This window comes from Takifugu rubripes, chromosome 13 (genome assembly GCF_901000725.2).
Source record: "Takifugu rubripes chromosome 13, fTakRub1.2, whole genome shotgun sequence".
Lineage (NCBI taxonomy): Eukaryota > Metazoa > Chordata > Actinopteri > Tetraodontiformes > Tetraodontidae > Takifugu > Takifugu rubripes.
Window position 1 is genome coordinate 17205069 of NC_042297.1, and position 20593 is coordinate 17225661.

General features: G+C 43.5%; 2 protein-coding genes across 4 annotated transcripts; one reads left to right on the forward strand and one right to left on the reverse strand.

The window, feature by feature from the left end:
• Positions 1 to 3887: 3887 nt before the first annotated feature.
• On the reverse strand, positions 3888 to 7969 carry LOC105417280 (proteoglycan 4). The gene is made up of 2 exons (XM_011610117.2): positions 7773 to 7969; positions 3888 to 6061 (listed from the first exon to the last, which is right to left on the reverse strand). Exon 2 carries the CDS (start codon positions 6054 to 6056, stop codon positions 4407 to 4409), a length of 1650 nt encoding a protein of 549 aa, XP_011608419.1. The 5' UTR covers positions 6057 to 6061; positions 7773 to 7969; the 3' UTR covers positions 3888 to 4406.
• A 1576-nt stretch (positions 7970 to 9545) lies between these two features.
• dync1li2 (dynein, cytoplasmic 1, light intermediate chain 2) lies at positions 9546 to 20572 on the forward strand. Of its 3 annotated transcripts, none has more exons than XM_011610118.2 (13): positions 9546 to 9696; positions 10423 to 10496; positions 10829 to 10945; positions 11025 to 11255; positions 14098 to 14261; positions 14718 to 14811; positions 14918 to 15053; positions 15547 to 15658; positions 15740 to 15799; positions 15961 to 16005; positions 16098 to 16215; positions 16757 to 16885; positions 17453 to 20572. In XM_011610118.2, the coding sequence occupies exons 1-13, from the start codon at positions 9611 to 9613 to the stop codon at positions 17563 to 17565; spliced, it is 1479 nt and encodes a 492-aa protein (XP_011608420.2). In that variant the 5' UTR covers positions 9546 to 9610; the 3' UTR covers positions 17566 to 20572. The 3 variants fall into 3 exon arrangements, with proteins under 3 accessions (XP_011608420.2, XP_011608421.2, XP_029702035.1); XM_011610119.2 differs by having other exon boundaries at positions 17458 to 20572; XM_029846175.1 differs by having other exon boundaries at positions 16760 to 16885.
• Positions 20573 to 20593: the final 21 nt, after the last annotated feature.

Genomic DNA, 20593 nt, shown 5'->3' on the forward strand with positions numbered 1-20593 from the left:
TTTGCTGCCTGTTGTCTACAAGCCAGATGAAATTTAGTGACTGAAGTTGAACTGTCAAAAACACTATTTTCACCTCTGAACTATAATATTAAATATTTCATTCATTATGATGTGTATTTCATAGCAGAAAAATGCTAAATGTTAGTTGACAGCTGCACTTGGCAGGAGGCAGACAAGCAGACACAGGCCTCCAAATCTGTCAGGACCATCATCAGGATTAACTTCATCTGAATCACCACCGATCGCATCTGAGTGTTTGCGTTGTTCCTTATTTATAAAATCTGCACATTTATTCATGTAATAAGACTAATATTTGCATGTGAAAATGACAGAAAATGTACACAGATGCTGAGACGGGTGGAGGCGTCGCTTCGACAGGTCGGACATTTTGCAGACTCCTCCTGAGGAATGACGAGCGTCTCGCCCTAAATCTAAATACGATTTCTGTGCAGCGCTTCTCAGACCCGTTAACCTTTAACCCTGTCAGATTTGTCCTTGTCTCTGCCATCTTTTGCTAGAGGTCACTTCATTCCGTGTTTGAATAATTCACCCCGGGGCCGTGTACAGTAGCTGCCTTAAGCAAGCAGCAGCTTTGATTTAGCTCCGTCACCAGAAACACAATGAAGGTCATTTTTTCCCAGCGGGCGCTTCCCTGCAGCCGCGGTGGCTGGAGCTGTAACAATTTCACAACAGTAATTCTATTGCAGAGGAAAAAATACTCTTGTTGTTTAATAAAAATTGACAGCCAGAAGTGCATTTGTGTCTCGCTCTCTTTTTTTTGTCATATTAAATAAAGATTTTTTCAAGTTTCCTGTAAAAGCAAATCTAATCTCACTCTGCACACCATGTTTTGAATTTTATTATTGACCCAATGAGACCTTATTCTGTGTGTGTGTGTGTGTATGTGCGCATGTGTGTGTGTGTGTGTGTGTGTGTGTGTGTTGTGAAGTTCTATTTTTTGCAGCAACCCTTAAAAGTGAATGATTGCCAATCAAGTCACCTGTATCAGTAGAGGATCCTGAAACCTGGCATTAATCACTTTGCGTGTGTGTGTGTGTGTGTGTGTGTGTGTGTGTGTGTGTTGGGGGGTGTTTCTGGGATTGTGTTTTTGGCAGTGGATGCATATGATAAACAGCAATAAATCCACAGAACAGTAAATCTTTTCAAGGATGCTAATGTTCACAGAAGGTAGAGGGAGGGAGGGGGTGGGGGGTGGGCAGCTGTAAAGTGCTCACTCAGTACAGCAGCTGCATCAGCAAAGACATCATCTGTGTGTGTGTGTGTGTGTGTGTGTGTGTGTGTTGGGAGCAGTGGCTGATGGGCTCTTTGAGCAGACAAAGGGGAATCACCTCTCAGTGCCCATTAGGCAAACCTCATGGATCAATATTGATTCTCGCTCCACCACCGAGCTCCCTCTAATAGGCTTCTACCCTTCCTGATGCGATGGCAGCATCGGTGTCCAGATGGAGGGATTCAGGGGAGGGAAGCAGGGAGAAAAAGGCTGAAAAGATTTACAAAGACTGGCAAGGCCACATTAATGCTGATAATGTGTCCCAAACAGAAAGAAAAAAGTGAAAGACAGACTGAGCCGGGAAGAAAGGGAGAAAGAGAAAAGTCCTAATTTGTGTGGAGACACTTTAAACCAGGGGATGAATTCATAGAAAGTGTCCTGCCCTTTCAGCATCAGTTACTCTGTGCAGATTCTGTAGTGGGGAATTATGGGGGAATGTAGAGAGGAAGTCTGTGCAACCATTATTAAAAATGTCTGTGTGTGTGTGTGTGTGTGTGTGTGCGTGTGTGTGTGTGCGTGTGTGTGTGTGTGTGTGTGTGTGTGTGTGTCTGGCTGCTTTCCCGTCTGAGTTAAAGAAATGACTTACTTGGTTTTACACTTGGAGTATCTTCCCTGTTCTTCTTCTCTAACTTCCTCTTGGCCTAATAATAAAGACGACTCAGCTGTTTAAATTTCTCGACTAATTTCTTTTTCATTTACCCAGACGGCTGAGTGAATGGAATGGAGGCAATGTCTCAAGGGTTTTAGGAGGCTGGACTCGCTTCACACGCTCACGCCTGTTTATGTCAGTGTTATTCTTGATGTACACTAAGAGGCGCATTCTCAGACGCACACCCAGTGCTAAATTTGATTAATCCAAAAGCTCTAAAGAGGCCAAATGGCCTTTAAAAACAGATAAATTAAATAGCACATCAGGGTGATTCATGCAGGCTCACCTTTTCAACATGGCCCCAAATGGCCCTGTGTATTTATACAAAGCATTTCAGTCTCCAAGAAATTCATGAGAGTCATTCCAGAACTGGATCTTTAAATAGCTTGAATATAATTGAGCTCGGACCAATTTATCGGCCGTGTCATTATTATTTTATAATGACACTGTGTATGCAACACTGTTACATTCATTCTGAATGTGACAACAGACAAACCTTTGTTGGTCAGTGGATTGGGAATTGGTTTAGCTTTTGGATTTACTTCACGTTCTTGTTCCTCAAAGGCATCAGAGAACGCGGCGCTGGAACACAGTCGAGCTTTGTGCAGGAGCTTGCTTATAGAGCTCATAGTGTCAGGGTATCCAGGCAGTGCAGCTGGCCTTCCACAACCATGCAACTTTACAATCGAGATGCTAAAGACAGAGTCCCTGTCCCCCCCCCCACGCCCACGTGGACATTGCAGAAGAAAAGTAAAACCCCTGCAGCACAGGCCAGGATTCACAGATTCCGTGACATTCTTGCACTGCTGGTGAAGGCAGAAGCTAGAATAACAAATACATCAACCTTCTCATGCAACCTTGTTAATATTTCATCACGTTGTTACCAATACTGTCGCAAGTTTCTGCTATGCCGTCGCCTGTTAGTTTTCAGTAGATTTCAGTGAGTTGAATAGGTTTTAAACAGATGCTACATGACAGGAATTCACGACTTAAGTGACTGTCTTGTTTGTTGTTTCTTTCATTTTCTGGGCAAGGGGAATACTGTCAAGTTCATAGGCTGGGGACTCAAACCCACAACATTCCTCTCTGAAATTTGTGGTCGTGGAAACACCACTATGTAGCTGCTTCAATGTGAGGTCTACATTATCATTAGCACATCTGCTTTTCTGCTTCGACCTTGGGTGAAAATATCATTCTCCTCCCCTTGTTAATCTACGAGCACTAGCGCCTTCGTGCAAAAGACCCTTTTATCTTGGGCGTTAGCGCGAGGGGCAGGCGTGGCGGCATTCTGCAGGCAGGCGTCACAACGATGTCAGATCATTTTCACCACTGCCAATTACCACCCATATAACCCCGATTTATCCTGCGGAATCAGGTGTTAATATGTAAAAAAGTCCACGTCCTATTCCAGCATCTGTGTTTTCATCTTTGCAGTTTCAAGACTCTCAGTGATACCCCAGAACACCCCTCCCCCCCTTCCCTTTTCTATGCCTCTTGCAAGCATTCCTGCCCCTCCCCCTCTTGCTGGTATGAATCTAAGAAACGTTGCTGGTGGCGGTGGTGGTGGGGAGTTCTGTTGTATGCAAACCACAGGCATGACAATATGTGGAAAATCATGTTTCGACCATGCGTAACATAACATGCAAGGTAACATCGACATGTGTGCACGTGCAGCCTGTGACCCAGGGGGTGTTGCTCTTTGTAAATATTAATTAATAATGAGTATTTATCCTCGCAGTGGGTGTCAACAAGTGATTTTAGAATTACAGATGGCTTGTCTGCTCTCACACGATACAGTGGTGAAATTAGCTCAGAAAAAGTCTGTAGCCTTTTTGTTTTTTTTAACCCATGACTTAAAACCATTAACCACACTAACTCCATTTCTCAGACCCTTGTAATGTTGCTGATGATGAGAAAAGTGTAAAAAGAAAAGAAATGATCACCGTGGGCTATAACACTCCACTTTTATTCTCTGTTCTGCACAATCAGTTTAAAATGAACAATCTTCCCTATAATTGCCGCTATAAAAGGCCAAGCCATTCGTCCCTGCTTATAATAATAGAAATGATATAAGACATTCTAAATCAGATAACATACTAAGAATGAATATTGTTCCAAGAAACTGCAAAAAGTCCGATTTATTAATTTCACTCAGGTATACATACTTAACGTCTGGTATTTTCACTGTCCAGCCTCACTGTCTCCATCCTAGTCCCAGGTCTCCTCTTTGCACTTCCCCGTTCTCTCTGTCTCTCTTTCTCTTCCCCTTTCTTTTGTTCATTACACATCTTCCATTATCAAGTGGTTGTTTGATTGTTTTGGTTACTCAAAGCATCCTTGTACCTGAGTCACCACAGTAGGTTTGACAGTGATTACAGCGTTCCAAAGAAGCTAGCTGTTCTGGTGATGCCTTCACAGCTCTCTGCCGACGCAGGATTCCACGGTATCCACGCTCATTTCAGAGGCTCAGACAGCCTGGGTGACCTCGTTGCTGTCAGGGACGGTGATTGGCTCCTCCTGGACATCTTCGCTGAGGTTCACCTCCTTCTTCAGTTCACAATCGCTCTGCTTCGTGATTAGCACCTCCTCTGGCTTTTCGCCTCCGTTAACGATCTCAGAATTTGTGCAATCTCCATTGACAGCTGGGCGTGCTTCTGCCACATCCTCTACGCAGGTGGGGCTCTCTACATTTCCATTCTCCATCTTGTTCTCTACTTCCTGGTCCTGACAAGACTCCTCTTCCGTGGATGCCGCAGCGACGGCTTCAGATTGGGGCGGAATTGTGCAGGCAGATGTCGCCTCAGGGATGGCGATGTCGGGGGCAGCCTCTTCTTCCTTTTGAGCCGCTGCCCCATCAGTGCTAGGGTCTTCTGCAGGCTTATCGGCGGGGAGCTCTTCTGGGGACATCTCCAAGTCCTCAAGTGCTTCTGCTTTCCCATGTTCAGGTCCAGTGATCTCAGGTGTCTCTGGTAGAGATTCGGCCTTTAGTTCTGGCTCTGGTACGGACCCCTGCTCTGGCTCTGGCTCTGCAGCCTGCTCTGGTTCCTGCTGCGGTGGCACTTCAGGCTCTGGTTCTTGCACTGGTTCTGGTGGGTTCTTCTCCAATAATGTTTCTGCTGTTAGCTTGGGCTCTTGTTCGTTAATAGGGACGGCATCAACACAGGACACCAACTCAGCGACAGTTTCTGGTGCCACCTCTAGGCTGGCAGGAACATCTGGCTCTACAACAGATGTTTCATTTGCAGTAGTTGCTTCTTCAAGACAGGGTGCAGCTGGAGTCTCTAATTCAGGGACTTGTTCCACTGATGCACGCTCCTCAACAACTGGGGAAGCTTCTTGTACTGTTTCCCGTGGTTCTTCTAATTTTGCAACTGGTTCAACTTCTGCCTTAAATGGTTCTGCTAATGGAACGGGTTCCTCTGCTGCTGCAGGTGGTTCTGCTGCTGTGGCTGTTTCCACAGCTGCTATAACTGGCTCTTCTATTACAGCGGCAGCTGGTTTTTCTTCTGCTGCAGTTGGTTCTGCTGCTATGACTGTTTCTATGGCTGGTTCTTCTGCTACCACAGCTGGTTTCTCTTCTACTGTAGATGGTTCTGCTGCTACAGATGTTTCCACTGCTGCTATGACCGGTTCTTCTACTACCGGAGCTGTTTCTTCTGGTGCTGTAGGTGGTTCTGCTGCTACAGATGTTTCCACTGCTGCTGTGACTGGTTCTTCTGTGACTGCAGTTGGTTCCTCTGCTGTTGCAGGTTTCGGTGGCTCTGCTGTCGCTGCAACTTGTTCTTCTGCTGCTGTGGATGGTTTTGCTGTTGAAGCTGGTTCCTCTGTGGCAGCAGACAGTTCCACTGCTGGATCTTCTCTCTTTTCTGCTGCTGCAGATGCTTCCTCAGCTGCAGCAGGTTTTTCCACGTCTGCAGATGCCTCCGCTGGAGACGCAGCTGATTCTTCGGGTGCAGATTTGGCCACTTCTGGTGTGGCTTCCGTCGTTGCACTGGGCGCCTCGGCTGCATCTTCTACATTTTTGGCTTCCACTTTAACTGACTCCTGTGCATCCTTAGTCTGCTTCGGGTCACTCACATCATATGTCTTCTTCTTCTTGCCAAGTTTGCCTCCCATGGTGTCTAAAGAAAGAAAGGAATAAAATCATTTTCAAAATCATGTTCCGACCCTTCAAGCAATGATAAACATCAGGCTCAAAGCCTCCAATTCACCAACCAATATATGTAAACACCAAGGCAACCTAAGAATGTTCTGGTATTCAAATGTACCACATTTATATTACTATGAGCAAATGACTTGAATTAGCAGCTCCTACACGGCCAAATACAGTCTGGCCTGAAAACAAACGGAAATTCATGGGAACCTCATTGAGATCAAACAGCATGTGAACTCTCTACCCTTGATGGAATGTAGAGTAAGGCTCGGTGCCAAAAAGAGAGAGAGAAAAAAGGCCAGACCTGAAATCTGAACATCTATCATGTTTGTATTCTTCCGAAACAACACCAAGATCCATTGATCAAGCCAACAGGGTTTATTCATATTATTACAATGCCCAATGTGGTCTCAAACGTGGATAAACTGCCCAGACCTACAATGACACAGGCAACATCAAGGCTGCAGGAACCAAAATACTCACTTTGATCAAGTGTAGCTCTGTTTTATTGATGTGATAGTTGCATTAGAGGAAGATTGCCACAGTGTGTTACTTCCTTTCAGTAAAAATAGGGAACTGGAAGTCCAGCTTTGTCTCAATCACTGCTGACACGGTCTAACTCAGGCCATGTCGACAACATGCGATTAGATTAGGAGTAATAAATAGTAATGACTTAATTTAATTTATAAATTTTTTAGTCTAACATGCATTGATTCTGTGACCTGTCCATATCATCAAGATAGACTTCTCTCTACCGCCTACCCCCGCCCCCCACCCACCCAAAAAAAGAGGACAATTTGATCTAAACTAAAAGCAGCAAATTTATTAGCTACATCTGTTTCCCCAGAGGGCCAGCCATAATGCACCCCGGTCTGGTTTAAACCCTAATCCTCCACATATTTATACGGTTAACATTGTTTTTCATTTTGCAATTTTTTACACCAAAAGCAACGTGGCGCTGTTGCTTGTGGGCAGTATTTCAAGCAGGGACAGTAAGTACAGACTCCAGCCTCCAGACAATGGAAAGAAGCATGTGCCGGCAACAAAGGACGGCTCCCCAGCAGCTCACTGACTAAAGTGGTGGGCTGAACTGGGAGAAATGGTGGCTGGATGGTGCAGATGGTGGTAATATTGTGTTAGTGCCGCTTTCCTGTGGAGTTACACTTTAGAATTATGCACAGTAGAGTGACAAAAAGCTGATGGGTCTCCATCCCCCATCCCCTCCCACCCACCCACCCACCCACCCAGCCCTTCTTCTCTCAGCTGCTCTCCCTTTTTTTTGTTCATGGTTTTCGCAGAAAATGTCCTCTCACGCAGAACATTCGAACGAAATACAAATCCAGCCCAGAGCAAAAATAAAGGACAAGGTCAAAATATCACAAGAACTTCGCTGTGGCTGCATTTCAACAGATTTAATTTGTCTGGTCTACTTAATATTCCAAAAAAAAAGGGGGGGGGGGGGGTCAAACTGAGCAGCTGAATAAAGGGAAAATGGGGAAAATTGTGTTTGATGTCATCTTGAAATGATCAATTTCACACAAGGACAAAGAACTACAAGCTTGCTTGCTTTCTTTCTTTCTTTCTTTCTTTCTTTCTTTCTTTCTTTCTTTCTTTCTTTCTTTCTTTCTTTCTTTCTTTCTTTCTGTCTTTTAAATCAGTGAAACTATGATGTGACCGACCTGTATTTCAGAGGAGAGAGTGATCACTCTTGCTTCTTGTCCGGGCTCCGGATGGAAGTGATAAAGCTTCAGCGTGACAGCTGCGGATTCCGCCCCTGAGCTGCAGGCTGGGACTGTGCAGAAGTGGGGAGCGCCTCTCACGGTTCTCCAGACATCTGTCGCTTTCACAGTCCCGCTCCTCCGTTGCTCCGTCTGCAAATCCTTGCCCTCCCAATCTTTAACCCCTCCTCTCCCACACACCCATCCGCTCAGTTTCTCCCCACAAGGCGATTATGAGCAATCTGCCATTAAATTACAGTCACGGCAGGTGTTTTTAATTGTATTAAACCATCGGCGAAATGCTCAAAGCCTCCTCGATATCCTTATAACTGTATAAAAAGTGGAACATTTATCTAGAGAATACCCGAGAATGTTTTGGGGTATTTTGTATCTATTATAATCTGGGTTTTCTGGGAATCAATGGCACCATACCGAACTAATCCGGAAAACATTTACAACTTGATGATCACCCCCTTCCCGGATCTTGAGATGCAAATTTTGATGCAAAGATATCTGAGACTGGGAGTTCCCCGAGTTGTCTTTTATTCACGATTCTTTCTGTGAAAGTGGATGAAATGGTGGCCAAACAAGTGCATACATCCCGGACACACAGGGCGTTTATTTCTCCTAAAATTATACTTCACACCCAAAATCTCCTTTCGGCCTTTGTATTTCTGATCTATTTTAGTTATTTCCATTAGATTAATAGTTAAGAGGACACTTCACTCTAGTGGTCATTCTATAGGACTGCACCCGAGACACGTTTTACAGATTATGATTTAAAAAAAAGACAAAAACACCCCTTAAAAGCTATGTTTCAAAAAGATTGGATTTCTTTTCATGGGAATATAAACATTTCTTATCTCATAATATCAGGAAGCTGCGAAGCAAACACATGAGATTAATGTTATAACTTCAAGAAAATACAGTGGCAGAGCTGAACAGTCATGACAGAGCAGCAGGAATTGGGTTTCACATGATACTAAAAGCTCTGGAATGCATTCTTAGGAGCTGAAACACCAAATAAGTCAACTCTCACCAGTGTTTGTGGCGTCTCAGAGGGAAAATCCCGAATTCCAAAATCTTTAGGTGGCAGAGAAGTAAAAAATACCGAATTTCCAGGATATTATAAATTATTATACAAACAAATTGCAAGCTTAATATATTTGTGATCCCTTAAACATCGGAGAATTAGCCATCATTATTTTGGCTGAAACGTGTCATACAAATAAAACAATTAAAAAGCTTCTCTAGTTCCCCAAAAAAGTCAGCGAAACTAAAACGTGTTATAGAATTACGCCGATATTTAAAACAACAGAAAGAAAGATATTGTCAGTAAAATAATGCACTTGTGACATTATGACATCCTAATCATAATTTATGAATAAATGTCAATACCAGTCCAAAAATTATGATGAGAAGAATCATTTTCATCGTTTTCTTTTTGTCTTTAAGTTGAATGCTGCCCTCTACTGGACACATTTTACAATTTAAAGTCGTGATGAACAGAATCAACAGTTCTTTCGTTGTAGCAATTATATGTAAATATGTGTGGGCAACATAGAAAATATATTGTTTATAGTCATCTTTCTTACGAATAACGTTTATTAATTATTTTTAAAATTTATTTTACAACATCTACGGGAAAGCTACGAACCTACTTAAAACATGTTGGCGGCTTGAATTCCTACGCAACGTACGGGTCTTTGAACGCCACGCGCCCTGTGCCACTTGTAAGAGGGCGGGGCCAGTGGTGGCTAAGAAACAGGGCCTTGCCTTTGTGGCTGTTGAAAGAGAAGATGGCTCCCGTTTTGGAGAAGCGGCACCCGGGCGCAGCCGGGACAGGCGAAAACAACAACGAAGATGAGGAAGGACAAAACCTTTGGCAAGTCCCGCTATTTTTTTTTTTTTTCGCAAACGTATGCATGCGCTGGTGCTTTTATGTGAAAGCACGGCCGTTATGCTTTGTCACTACCGGTGCCTCACAATTAAACACCGGCCCGGCTAGCAGCGACGTTAGCACTAACTAAAGCTGGACGGTCAGTGTGCAGCTAAATTGACGTCAATTCTGCTGAAAGAACTAGCACTTAACATTAGAGGCGTCTAACCAAACGGCAATTGACAAGAGACCTGCATAACTCCGGTTTTCGTAAACTTTCAAGTCTGGCTTGATAGAGCCATTTACTTTAGTAGGTGTCAAGACACCACCCAAGTACCAAACGTTAGCGCCTCTGGGCAAAAGAAGCTAGCAGAAACGCTGTCATAAATGTTTACAGACAAGCGTTAATGCAACAATCATACAGTCAAAACAAGCAGGAAAACAATGTGAGCCTAATCCAAAGCCAGTCATCTGAATTAACTCCTAAATCTTTCTAATGTGATAACTATCTAGTGCCAGAGTACCGGTCAGTGGAGGTGACATCATTTCCTGACGTTTTGGACATGGAATTGGTGTAGCGATGCAATAGACGTGATGTTTAAGCTTAAAGCATTTGACTAACTAACTTTATGGTTTGAGCCAGTGTGTCCGTCGATGTGCCTCATGACCCGGTGTAATGGCTCAAACCTTACGTCATTGTGTGTCCGTTTTTCTCAATGTGCCATTGTGTAGGTCGTCGATACTGAGTGAGGTTTCAACTCGATCCAGTTCAAAGTTGCCTTCGGGGAAAAATATCCTGGTGTTTGGTAAGGATTCAAGAATCCCCCGCGTAAATGTCTGTGTTTGTGCCGTGTTTTCACCGTACTGGTCAGCCCAGCTCACGGAGGGTTTGCAGACTGCAACGCTCAAGTCATATTAGGGATTTTCTGACCCCTCAACACCCACTTCTGATCTTCCACTTGTTCTTCTTCCTCTGGCAACGGTGACACAATAAACAAAATATCATTTCACTAAGTAGGTTGTTTGTCAAAGTCTAGACGCATTTGCAGCCTTCTAAATGAGGGTAATAAAGCAAGACATGCTGTGTCTGACAATTGAATAATGTGGCATTGTGGTGAATAACAAATCAATCCTGCAGGTGAGGATGGGTCTGGAAAAACAACACTTATGGCCAAACTTCAAGGAGCTGAACACAATAAGAAAGGAAGAGGACTGGAGTACCTGTACTTAAGTGTCCATGATGAGGACAGAGATGGTGAGTTTAACAGCCTTCTTCTTTCTGTGTGTCTTTCCTTTAACTGAACACCTATGTGTTGTTTTTTATCCCTGTGTAGACTTAACTCGCTGTAATGTCTGGATCCTGGATGGAGACTTGTACCACAAAGGCCTGCTCAAGTTTGCCGTTTCAGCCCAGTCACTGTCAGACTGCTTAGCTGTGTTTGTCGTGGATATGTCCCGGCCCTGGATCATCATGGACTCGCTGCAGAAGTGGTCCAGCGTGCTGCGAGACCATGTGGACAAGCTCAAGATTGAACCTGACGTCCTGAGAGAAATGGAGCAGAGGAGTGAGTCCGGGTTTATTTGTTGTCTTACGTGAATTTGCAAAACGCGTTTGACGCCGACTCCTGGGAAAGAAAGCTCTCGCCATTGAAGGAGAGCAGCGTGCATTGCACTTTTGCACGGATGATTCGAGGTCACCATCAGATGATCCTCAGCTGTGTGCTCTGACTGGAGGCTGCTTGTGCTGATCAATGGTACAGTGGTGTTATTCTGATTAATTTTAGAACTGGTTGTTTCTTGCTCATGAATAGTGTCTTGTGTTTGGAAAGGTTGTTGCATTTTAGACATGTTTGTTCAGCCTCCGTTCTTTTGGACATGAAGTTCTTCAGTCTGTAGCTTCTGCCTTCAGCTCTGACGTTACACTTGTGATTCAATCAAACTCTTGGTGCTTTGAGTTGAATGCGGTGCGACGGGTTCAAATGTCTCCTGTCATTGTTGCAGTGCAGTGAATAGAAATAACACACAATACGCTTTACCATTAAATATGTGGCATAAGGAAGTTTGCTAAGCAGTCGGTCTTATTTCCTCTTCCTAGCTCATCCAGATCGAATTAATTTTGTTTGTAGTTTGAAACAAAGAATGGTAGTTCCTGGCGTTCGTCTTAGCATTAGCCTAAGGAGACATGCTTGCAGATAAAATCATCTCATACAATAAACTTTTTCGATTTTTCTGCAGCGCCTCTCTCTTGTTGACAGTTGCATAGTCACATTTCAACTTTAGCTTGAGCCCAATCAGCTTGATTAGTATCTGTGTGGTCGGGGAGTTGTTATTGGGCTCCCCCATGGATCTGAGCATGTGAGCGAGAAAGACGGTGTGACCGTCCGTCTGTCTGGCGTCTGACCAGGAAGTCTTGCAGGCGTCTTGCATCATAGTCCCTCCCTCCCTCGCTCCCTCCCTCCCTCCCTCGTCCCGGCACCCAGTGTCAGGGATAGAATCCAAACCAGTCCGCCTGAAACGGGCAACGGGACAAATCTGACTCGGCTGTAGCAGAAATAGGCCAGCTGCTGGATTCATCTCAGGCTAAATTATAGGAGTGAAATATTGTTGCTGTGAAGCGTATCTGGAGAGGGGTTTTTGGGGGGGGGGGTTGGTGCAAATTTAGATGAAATTTAAAATCGGGCATGTGTGACAACGTCATTAACTGCAGCATTTACTGCACAGTTGTACAGAATTTGGCAACAAAGAGTTAGGACTTTTGCTTTATTGGGGAAAAAAAAATAAAGGTTTCCATTTGTTGTGCTAGTGCACTCTGACCTCACCTCCTTTGTGAGCTCTGTCCATCTCAGCAGACAAAGCCCGTCACGTTAATGCCTTGATTTTGCGTGTTGTTTTGCAGGCACAGTCTCAGGGTTTACCTTTTAGGTTTCCACATGTGCATATGCACATGTGCTCAGGCAGGCCCAGTTCAATCTTCAAGTTTGATCAAGCTAACTGTACGTTACATGTAATCCCACGTACAAGGAGTGGATTCTTGTAATTTTCAGTGTTTAATCCCGTGTTCAAAAGGGGGTCTGAACGCAGCGAGTCATTTTGTGTTTGTGGGCGGGTAACATTTCAGTTCCTAAGCTCCTCAGGAAGTAGGCCAAAGCTTCCTTCACACAGCCTCCCCAACACCCTAACCCTGCTGTAAAAGTCTAGACAGCTGTAGGAGCAAAACCTAATAAAGGAACTACACCACTTCTTTATTCAGCCGTATTCACTGGTTACAGCTGAATCAGATCGTCATATTTTTTAGCAGTGAGCTGCGGCAGAATTGAGCTATGTCATGGTTAAAGCAGATCAGGTCAGACAATAACGACATTCCATCCATCCATCCTCTACCGCTTATCTGGGGTCTGGGGTAGAGAGTCCAACCCCTCTCGAGAAGAGTGGTTCCAGAGCCCTTGCCGTGCGTCGAGGTGAGGCCGACTATATCTAGTCGGAACTTCTCAACCTCGCGCACCAGCTTAGACTCCTTTCCCACCAGAGGGGTGACATTCCATGTCCCTAGAGCCAGTTTATGCAGCCGGGGATCAGACCGCCAAGGTCCCTGCCTTCGGCCGCTACCCAACACACAATGCACACGACCCCCTGGCCCCTCCTGCAGGTGGTGAGCCCATGGGAAGGGGGTCCCGTGTTGCCTTGGCTGTGCCCGTCCGGACTCCATGGGCAGAGGTCCGGCCACCAGGCCACCCTACCCCCAGGACTGGCTCCAGGAGGGGGCCCCGGTGACCCGCATCCGGGCAAGGGAAACGTAGGACCAATGTTATTTATCTTCATTAGGGGGTCCTGGGCTATGCTTTGTCTGATCCCTCACCTAGGACCTGTTTGCCATGGGTGGCCCTACCAGGGGCATAAAGCCCCAGACAACGGAGCTCCCAGGATCATTGGGACACGCAAACCCCTCCACCATGATAAGGTGGTAGCCCAGGAGGGGAATAACGACATTGTCATGTGATTTTTGTTTTTGTTTCACTTTCTCTGAGATGGGCTGCTGAATATTTTATGACATGGACTCTTTATTTGGTAACAACCAGGGAAGGACTTGTTTGGCAAAAGGACCTGACTCAAGTCCACAACTGTAGTTAAGTGAGCTGTGGTCAGTCTCTCTGGAAACAGAGTACCCCTAAACTTATTAGCTTTTCTTATCCTGTGTTAAATAATTTCTCCAAAACTCTATGTAATATAATGTATGTTGTTGGTTTTATACAGTTTTTTTTTTAATGTAGCTAAGCGATTCAAATATAACGAAAATATATATACGAAAGTAAGTTATTCAAATTCAGTTTCTGCTGGCTCATATTTCAGCCATAATTATAATAGAGGACTGAATTTCTTTCTCTTCTGTCCCCTTTATCTGCCCTCCAGTGGTGAAAGCGTTTCAAGAATACTCTGAACCTGAGGATGCCAACTCGTCCTCCCCGCAGAGACGGGCCCCAACAGCGGGTGAAGACGAAGCCGTTGTCCTCCCCCTCGGAGAAAACACCCTTACACACAACCTGGGCGTTCCAGTACTAGTAGTTTGCACAAAGGCAAGTAAATACTCACAGCCCATGTTATCTATTCATTACTGATAAGGGTTTAATCTTGTGTTTTATCTATGTTTGAGTTGTGCTTTTTTTTAAGAAGGTCCCTCTTTAACAAAACACAGCCATTTTGTTTGACACAATGAGCTAAAAATAGTGCAGAAATGTGTTATAACCGTCAGCAGTGTTCACATGTTAGCTGTGACTAAAAAAAGATGAATATGCTTTTTCTTCTGTGGTGTCTGTGCACAAACCTCATTAGAGCACAGTATTGACTTCGGCATCAAAATAAAAATCACTGTTAATGCAGCGTGTTACAAGTTTCCTTTGCTAAAGTTGGTAAAAATGACATATTTTGATTCTAAAACTTACACCACTATAATTTCAATGCAGTTGCATTATTTCTGTAATGAACACGTTTGACAATTGCCTGTTTTCCCTTTTCAACATTTACTTGTGCAGTGTGATGCAGTCAGTGTTCTTGAGAAGGAGCACGATTATAAGGAGGAGCAATTCGACTTCATCCAGTCCCACATCAGGAGGTTTTGCCTACAGTGTATCCTTTCATGAGGTCATTTACAGAAAATACTCACCTAATGCTGTATAGTTTGATACTATAGTTTTGTCTGTTTAAACTGTTGTATCCTTAGCTGAAAAAACAGATGGCGCTGGCCTCTTCTATACTTCAGTCAAAGAGGAAAAGAACCTGGATCTCTTATATAAATATATTGTACATAAGTTGTATGACTTCCAGTTCACCACATCTGCATTAGTGGTAGAGAAGGATGCAGTGTTCATGTAAGTAATATTTCAGGTGCACTACTAGTGTTTAAGAAACTACTTCACACCGCTCGCCATAAGAGATTGGTTCAGCTGAGTCCCTGCCCATTTGGTTTTTATCTGTCGCTCTGCAGAGGTGCCAGAGTCACCATAGAATTTAGAATTTAGCATTTGAATATGCTGCTCCACTAACAAGCCAACCCCATGTAGATGGTGCCGGCTGTGTAAATCTATGCTAAAATGTTCCGCTTCCTCCTTTTACTCTGCCTAATATAATAATGACATGAAAATGTAATGTAGGTACAGTCAAAATACAGGTTTTGTGGTTTAGCTACCTTGTAGAATTTCCTACTCATTACTATGAATAAAAGGTCAGTTTTCGTCACAAATTGAGTTCTGCCTTGGTGGTCAAAAGCTGGATCCTCTTCAGATATCCTCATCACTGACAATGAAAACAGTCCATTCCTATTAATTACCATTCAACAGTCTTTTATTGATATTTTTCTTTCAGTCCGTCTGGATGGGATAATGAGAAGAAAATTGCAATACTGCATGAAAACTTATCAACAGTCAGACCCGAAGATCCATTTGAGGATTTTATTACCAAACCTCCAGTCAGAAAGGTAAGACGAGGTTAAAGGTCTTAAATATTGGCTTTCCTGTCCAAAGTGCTAATTCAAGCCCTGCTATCTTTTTCTTCATAGCTGGTTCATGACAAAGAGATAAATGCAGAGGATGAGCAGGTGTTCCTGATGAAGCAGCAGGTGTGCCACTGATTTCTAGTCTTTAAAATCTTTTTCTTGACTGTTTTAATGGCAGGAAAATCTTTTTTTTATTCCATGTGATAAATGTTGAGTGTCTCGTCACATGTACGGTATCCTTTGTTTTTGGTAACCACGTCCATCATACCATTTGTTGTCTGCAGTCTTTGTTAGCGAAGCAGCCAGTTACGCCAACAAGAGGAGCAGCAGTAAGTCACCTGACCTTCCTTCACGTGCAGAATTTTGAACAAGGCGGCGATACATGTTTTTCTTCACCATCTCGGTTTGATTTGTTTTGCAGGACTCTCCGGGACGGACAACCTCAGGATCACCCAGGCCCGCTGGACGTGCCGGCCCAACGACGGTGACCGGTGGCTCGCCAATGGCTTCTGTTAAAAAGCCCGACCCCAACATTAAAGGTACCAAGTCTGGGGGCATTACAAAGATGGCCCAGTCTTTTAGTTTGGGTTGCTTTTATGCCACAAATTTTATTTTAGGTTTCATCTTGTGACTCAGTGTTTTGAAGTGCTGCAAAGAAGCCCCCAGTAGGTTTCACTTGGAATAATCTATGTAACAGTATTTATGAGAGGACAGCGTCACGATCATGTTTTTAATAAGATTCTCTTTAGTCTGGGGAAAAACGGTTTTCATACTTGTCCGTTAACCAATTCCTGCTGTGGTTTTAAGTATAACAGCAAAGCTTGTCTTATGATTCTGGCTTTGTTTCTTGCTTTCCAAGATGAAGACATGGTTTTGATTTTCTAACACAAATCAAAAAATAGTTTACAATGAAAACAAGTTAAAGCAGGGCTTGTCTCCTTTGCTCAATTGGCATCATTATAAGATTTCGGATGAAAGTACAACAGTCTGTCAATCAGCAGTTTTGTTAATAAAAAGCAGAATTCTGTTTCGTCGTCATTGTCGCAATTAAAGCAGGTTTCTGCTCTGATTCTCCTGCAGCAGGGGCTGCCAATGAGGGAGTGCTGGCTAACTTCTTCAACAGCCTTTTGAGTAAAAAGACTGGATCCCCTGGGAGCCCAGGAAGCGGAGCAGTTGGAGCTGGAGTTCAAGGGTCTGCCAAGAAAACAGGTATAACCTCTAATACCAGCGTTCACTGTGTGTTCCTGTTTTTCAACTTTCTTCCAAACAGGCCAGCAGATGTTCTGTAGCTCCCTTTCAGCAAATACACACTGTAAGCCCAGAGGAGGTAGAAGGTATTGTTTCTTGAGGCTTTGTGCTGTTTTTCTGTTACGTTTTGCCTTTGTGCACAGCCTGAAACAAACAGGTAAAAAGGAGAATTAGTCCTTTTTGACTGAACCACTGCTTGTATGCCAAAGCCTCTGATCATAAGTCTCCTCCATAAAACCATTGTCCTTCAGTCCACGTAACTGTTTTCCTGCTCATCACTTCACTTACATGGTTTTTTCTAGCACTGAGACGTGCTAACACCTTTGTCAGGCCTAACTGAAAATGGCTGCATGAGCACGTTCCCCTTGTCTGACAATTAGTTTTGCATGAGTCGACCGTGGCAGCAAGCCGCCATTTTTTAGCATAACCTTTCATCCACCAGCTTGCTCGCCATAGATGACTTTTATTCATGAATACACACAGAGGCTACAGGAGATTACTTTGGGGTTTGTCTCCCGTTTTTCCAAGGGCAGAACCCGGGTTTGACTGACGTCCAAGCCGAGTTGGACAGAATGACTCGCAAACACGACTCCATGGTTTCGGCTAACAACGTATCGCCGCCAACAGAGAACGAAGCGTGAAGGCAACACAAACGGCTGCATCGTCCACTGCATTGATACTCTGGAACTGTACACGTACATTTGAGCAGGAAAATTGACCAAATCCCCAACGTCTGTCATCGCACACAGTGGTTTCACCAAAATGATTTTCGTATGCTTTCAGATATTTTGGTGTTCTGGTGGGATGGGAAGAGGGTGTGTGGAAGTTTGAATGAGAGAAGTACTGGAGCCTTGGCTTTGTTTTTGTGCTTTCTTCCATTGTGAGTGTTATTTTGTGAGGGGCATCAGCTTATGGAAATATGGCCACACTACCTGGCAGCCAGGCCGATGTGCTGAGCTGCTGGCCCCGCTCTCCAGGTTATTACTCCTCCCTCCTGGTGTGGAAATATTACTGGTCCTGTGGCTTCTGGTTCAACTTATCTCACGGAAGGAATTTTGTTAAGATTGGGAAGGTATTTAAACACAAGTAATTGAAATACTTGGAAACATATAGTATGTAAAAACAAATGTTAACTATGAAACTGATGTATTTATACAAATTTCCTCCATTTTATTTTATTTGTGCAAAATTTATTGATTTAAGAAAACAGTCCCGTTGTATCCATAACATGTTAAAATGCCACTGATGTCATGACTCTAATATAAATCCAGATGGGTGACAGCATATCTCATAATTTGCCAAGATCATCTAAAAGGATTCTGTAAATATAAATGCGAGGGAAAAAAAAAATCTATTCAGGTTGACTTTGATTTTGTATAAAGGCGATTTTGCCCATCTTCAGAAAAATAGCTTCTTTGATTAAATGTGTCTAGCTGGGATTTGTTGAGCTTGGAGGTTACAACGTGACTTCTTTAGCTGCAGGTGTGTATGTTTAGGGAGGGGGCTGGGCAGCAGCTTTCCTACTAGAACTCCTAAGTGCCTCGCTCAGTTAACTGTCTGTGATGGAGAGGAGGTGCTGGCCTTTATTAGAGGAAATCCACTGTGGCACCATCATTGAAAAGGTCTACCCCCCCCCCCCCCTCCCCCCTCCTAATTTATTTTACAAATTTGCTAATGCACAGGAAGCAATCTGTTATGTGTCAGGAGAAACCGTTTCTGTGGCCTGGTTGATGGCGTTCAGCCGAGCTCTGGATTGAACACCTTCAAACTGTAGATATTAAAAAATAGAAACCAGGAGGAGTAGTTTTTGGGAGGCGTTAAACGCTTAACAGCCAAAACGCACATGGTGATTTGTGTGTTGAACAAAATATCGTATCCTTCAACGCTTGACAGCACTGCCCCCCCCCCCCCCCCCCCCCCCGTACCTCACGTCAGTTGAAACATTCCTAGTGTCTACGCAGATCACCTGTAGAAAACACTTCCTTTTGGAAACCTGCTTATCCATTAAGGTCTTTTATAACACTCTTTCAGTGCCCATTTAAATCTACAAACTTTGCCTTTAATGTACAGCTCGTCACTGAACACCCTGCCTTTAAAGGAATGTTCCTTATTCATGTGTGTCCTTAAGGGGTAGCTTAGTAGTCTTATGTAATTCCTCTCTTGCCAGAGGAAAACCATTCATCTGTACCATATCAAGTATCTGTAATATGTATGGATTCCGGACTGCATAATCCAATCAGACCTTAGTGTACATTAGATTAATTCTATATGCAAGGCCCGAATTAATCGTATGGATATGTAGCTTTTATAGAATCGGTGGCAAGTGTGAAGAGAACGGGCTTTTGCTATTAGTTTAGTAGCAAAGCAGGTAAACTGGAAAGATTTGGAACCCGGAACCAAAGATGCACATTAACATTTCTGTTTATGTGGTTTGGAATCATCCATGAGATTAATCTGATGCCATTTTGTCCTCACGTTGGGAGCCCTTGCATTCCAAGTGTCAGACCTGCCAGTGATGTTTTGTTTTAAGTCATGAAAACAAAACCCCAAATCCCAGGTGTGGACATGGTAAATCCTCACAACTGGTCTGTTGCTAAGGTTTCGCTTCAAATTTTACTCTGTAAGGGAATAACCACAGATTGATGTACAGTCAACATATGAGTTGTTGTCCAGATGATGCTACTCGTGTCTTTAAAATCTGCTACGGTTCAAAATGAAGCTCTTCATATTTCTTGTTCATTCTATGTGTGTTTGGAAAGTGCACCTGAGAATCTGATGCCGAAGTGGATGAAGCACGATGTAACAACCAGGCGTTAAAATTAAGCACTTTTCCTCATCTCGATTGTATCAGTTATTTGTTGGTTCAGGTAGTGATACAAACTGCATTTTTTTTATTTGCCTTGCCTTTTTAGCATTTAATAATTCAACTCCATTATTTATCTTTATTTGCTGCTTGAGTTGTGGACTGCGCCCCTGGTGGTTAACAGTGGAATAATGCTGACAATAATGGACATTTAATATCAATCAAATAGAGACGTTTTCTTTTGACATTTAGAACAAAAAATTAAATGGATAATGCAGTTTGATTCAACTTTAAATGCCCCCCTTGTGTTTACATTTTTGGCACTCTCTGATGTAAAGTATAGCTTGTGACCATGGACTTTCTGTTTTAAAAAGGACATGAACATGTCACCCAAACCTGACAGATTTCCTCAGAGTGCCCCCAAACATAATTAAAATTTGGCTTTTGAAATTTGGAATGAAGTGCTCTCATGCTGCTTGGTTTCAAAGTTGCACTTACTGTTTGTAAAGTGTTGCTCCCAAGATTAAATATTATACTGTTGTAACTTTTTGTACTCCGATATCAGTGGAAAGCAACTGAAATGCCTTCGACCACTAGCGACAGTCTGGTCTATGCGAGTTAAAGCTTCTGCTTCCAGTCCCTTTTGTATTCAGGATCCCGGGACATTGTGAGCGGGTGACTGGCTGCAGTTTTGTATCCTGAATGAATGCAGAAGTTTGATTGTATGACTTTAACACAATTCTGTGGCCTCTACTCCGCCATGTGAACTCTTTGCTTCTTATGCTGACAAAGATAAGGAAAATGTTCATCAAACCCCTGGCTTCAATAAAACAAGGAATCTACATGATGGTTGATGTGTTGGCTTT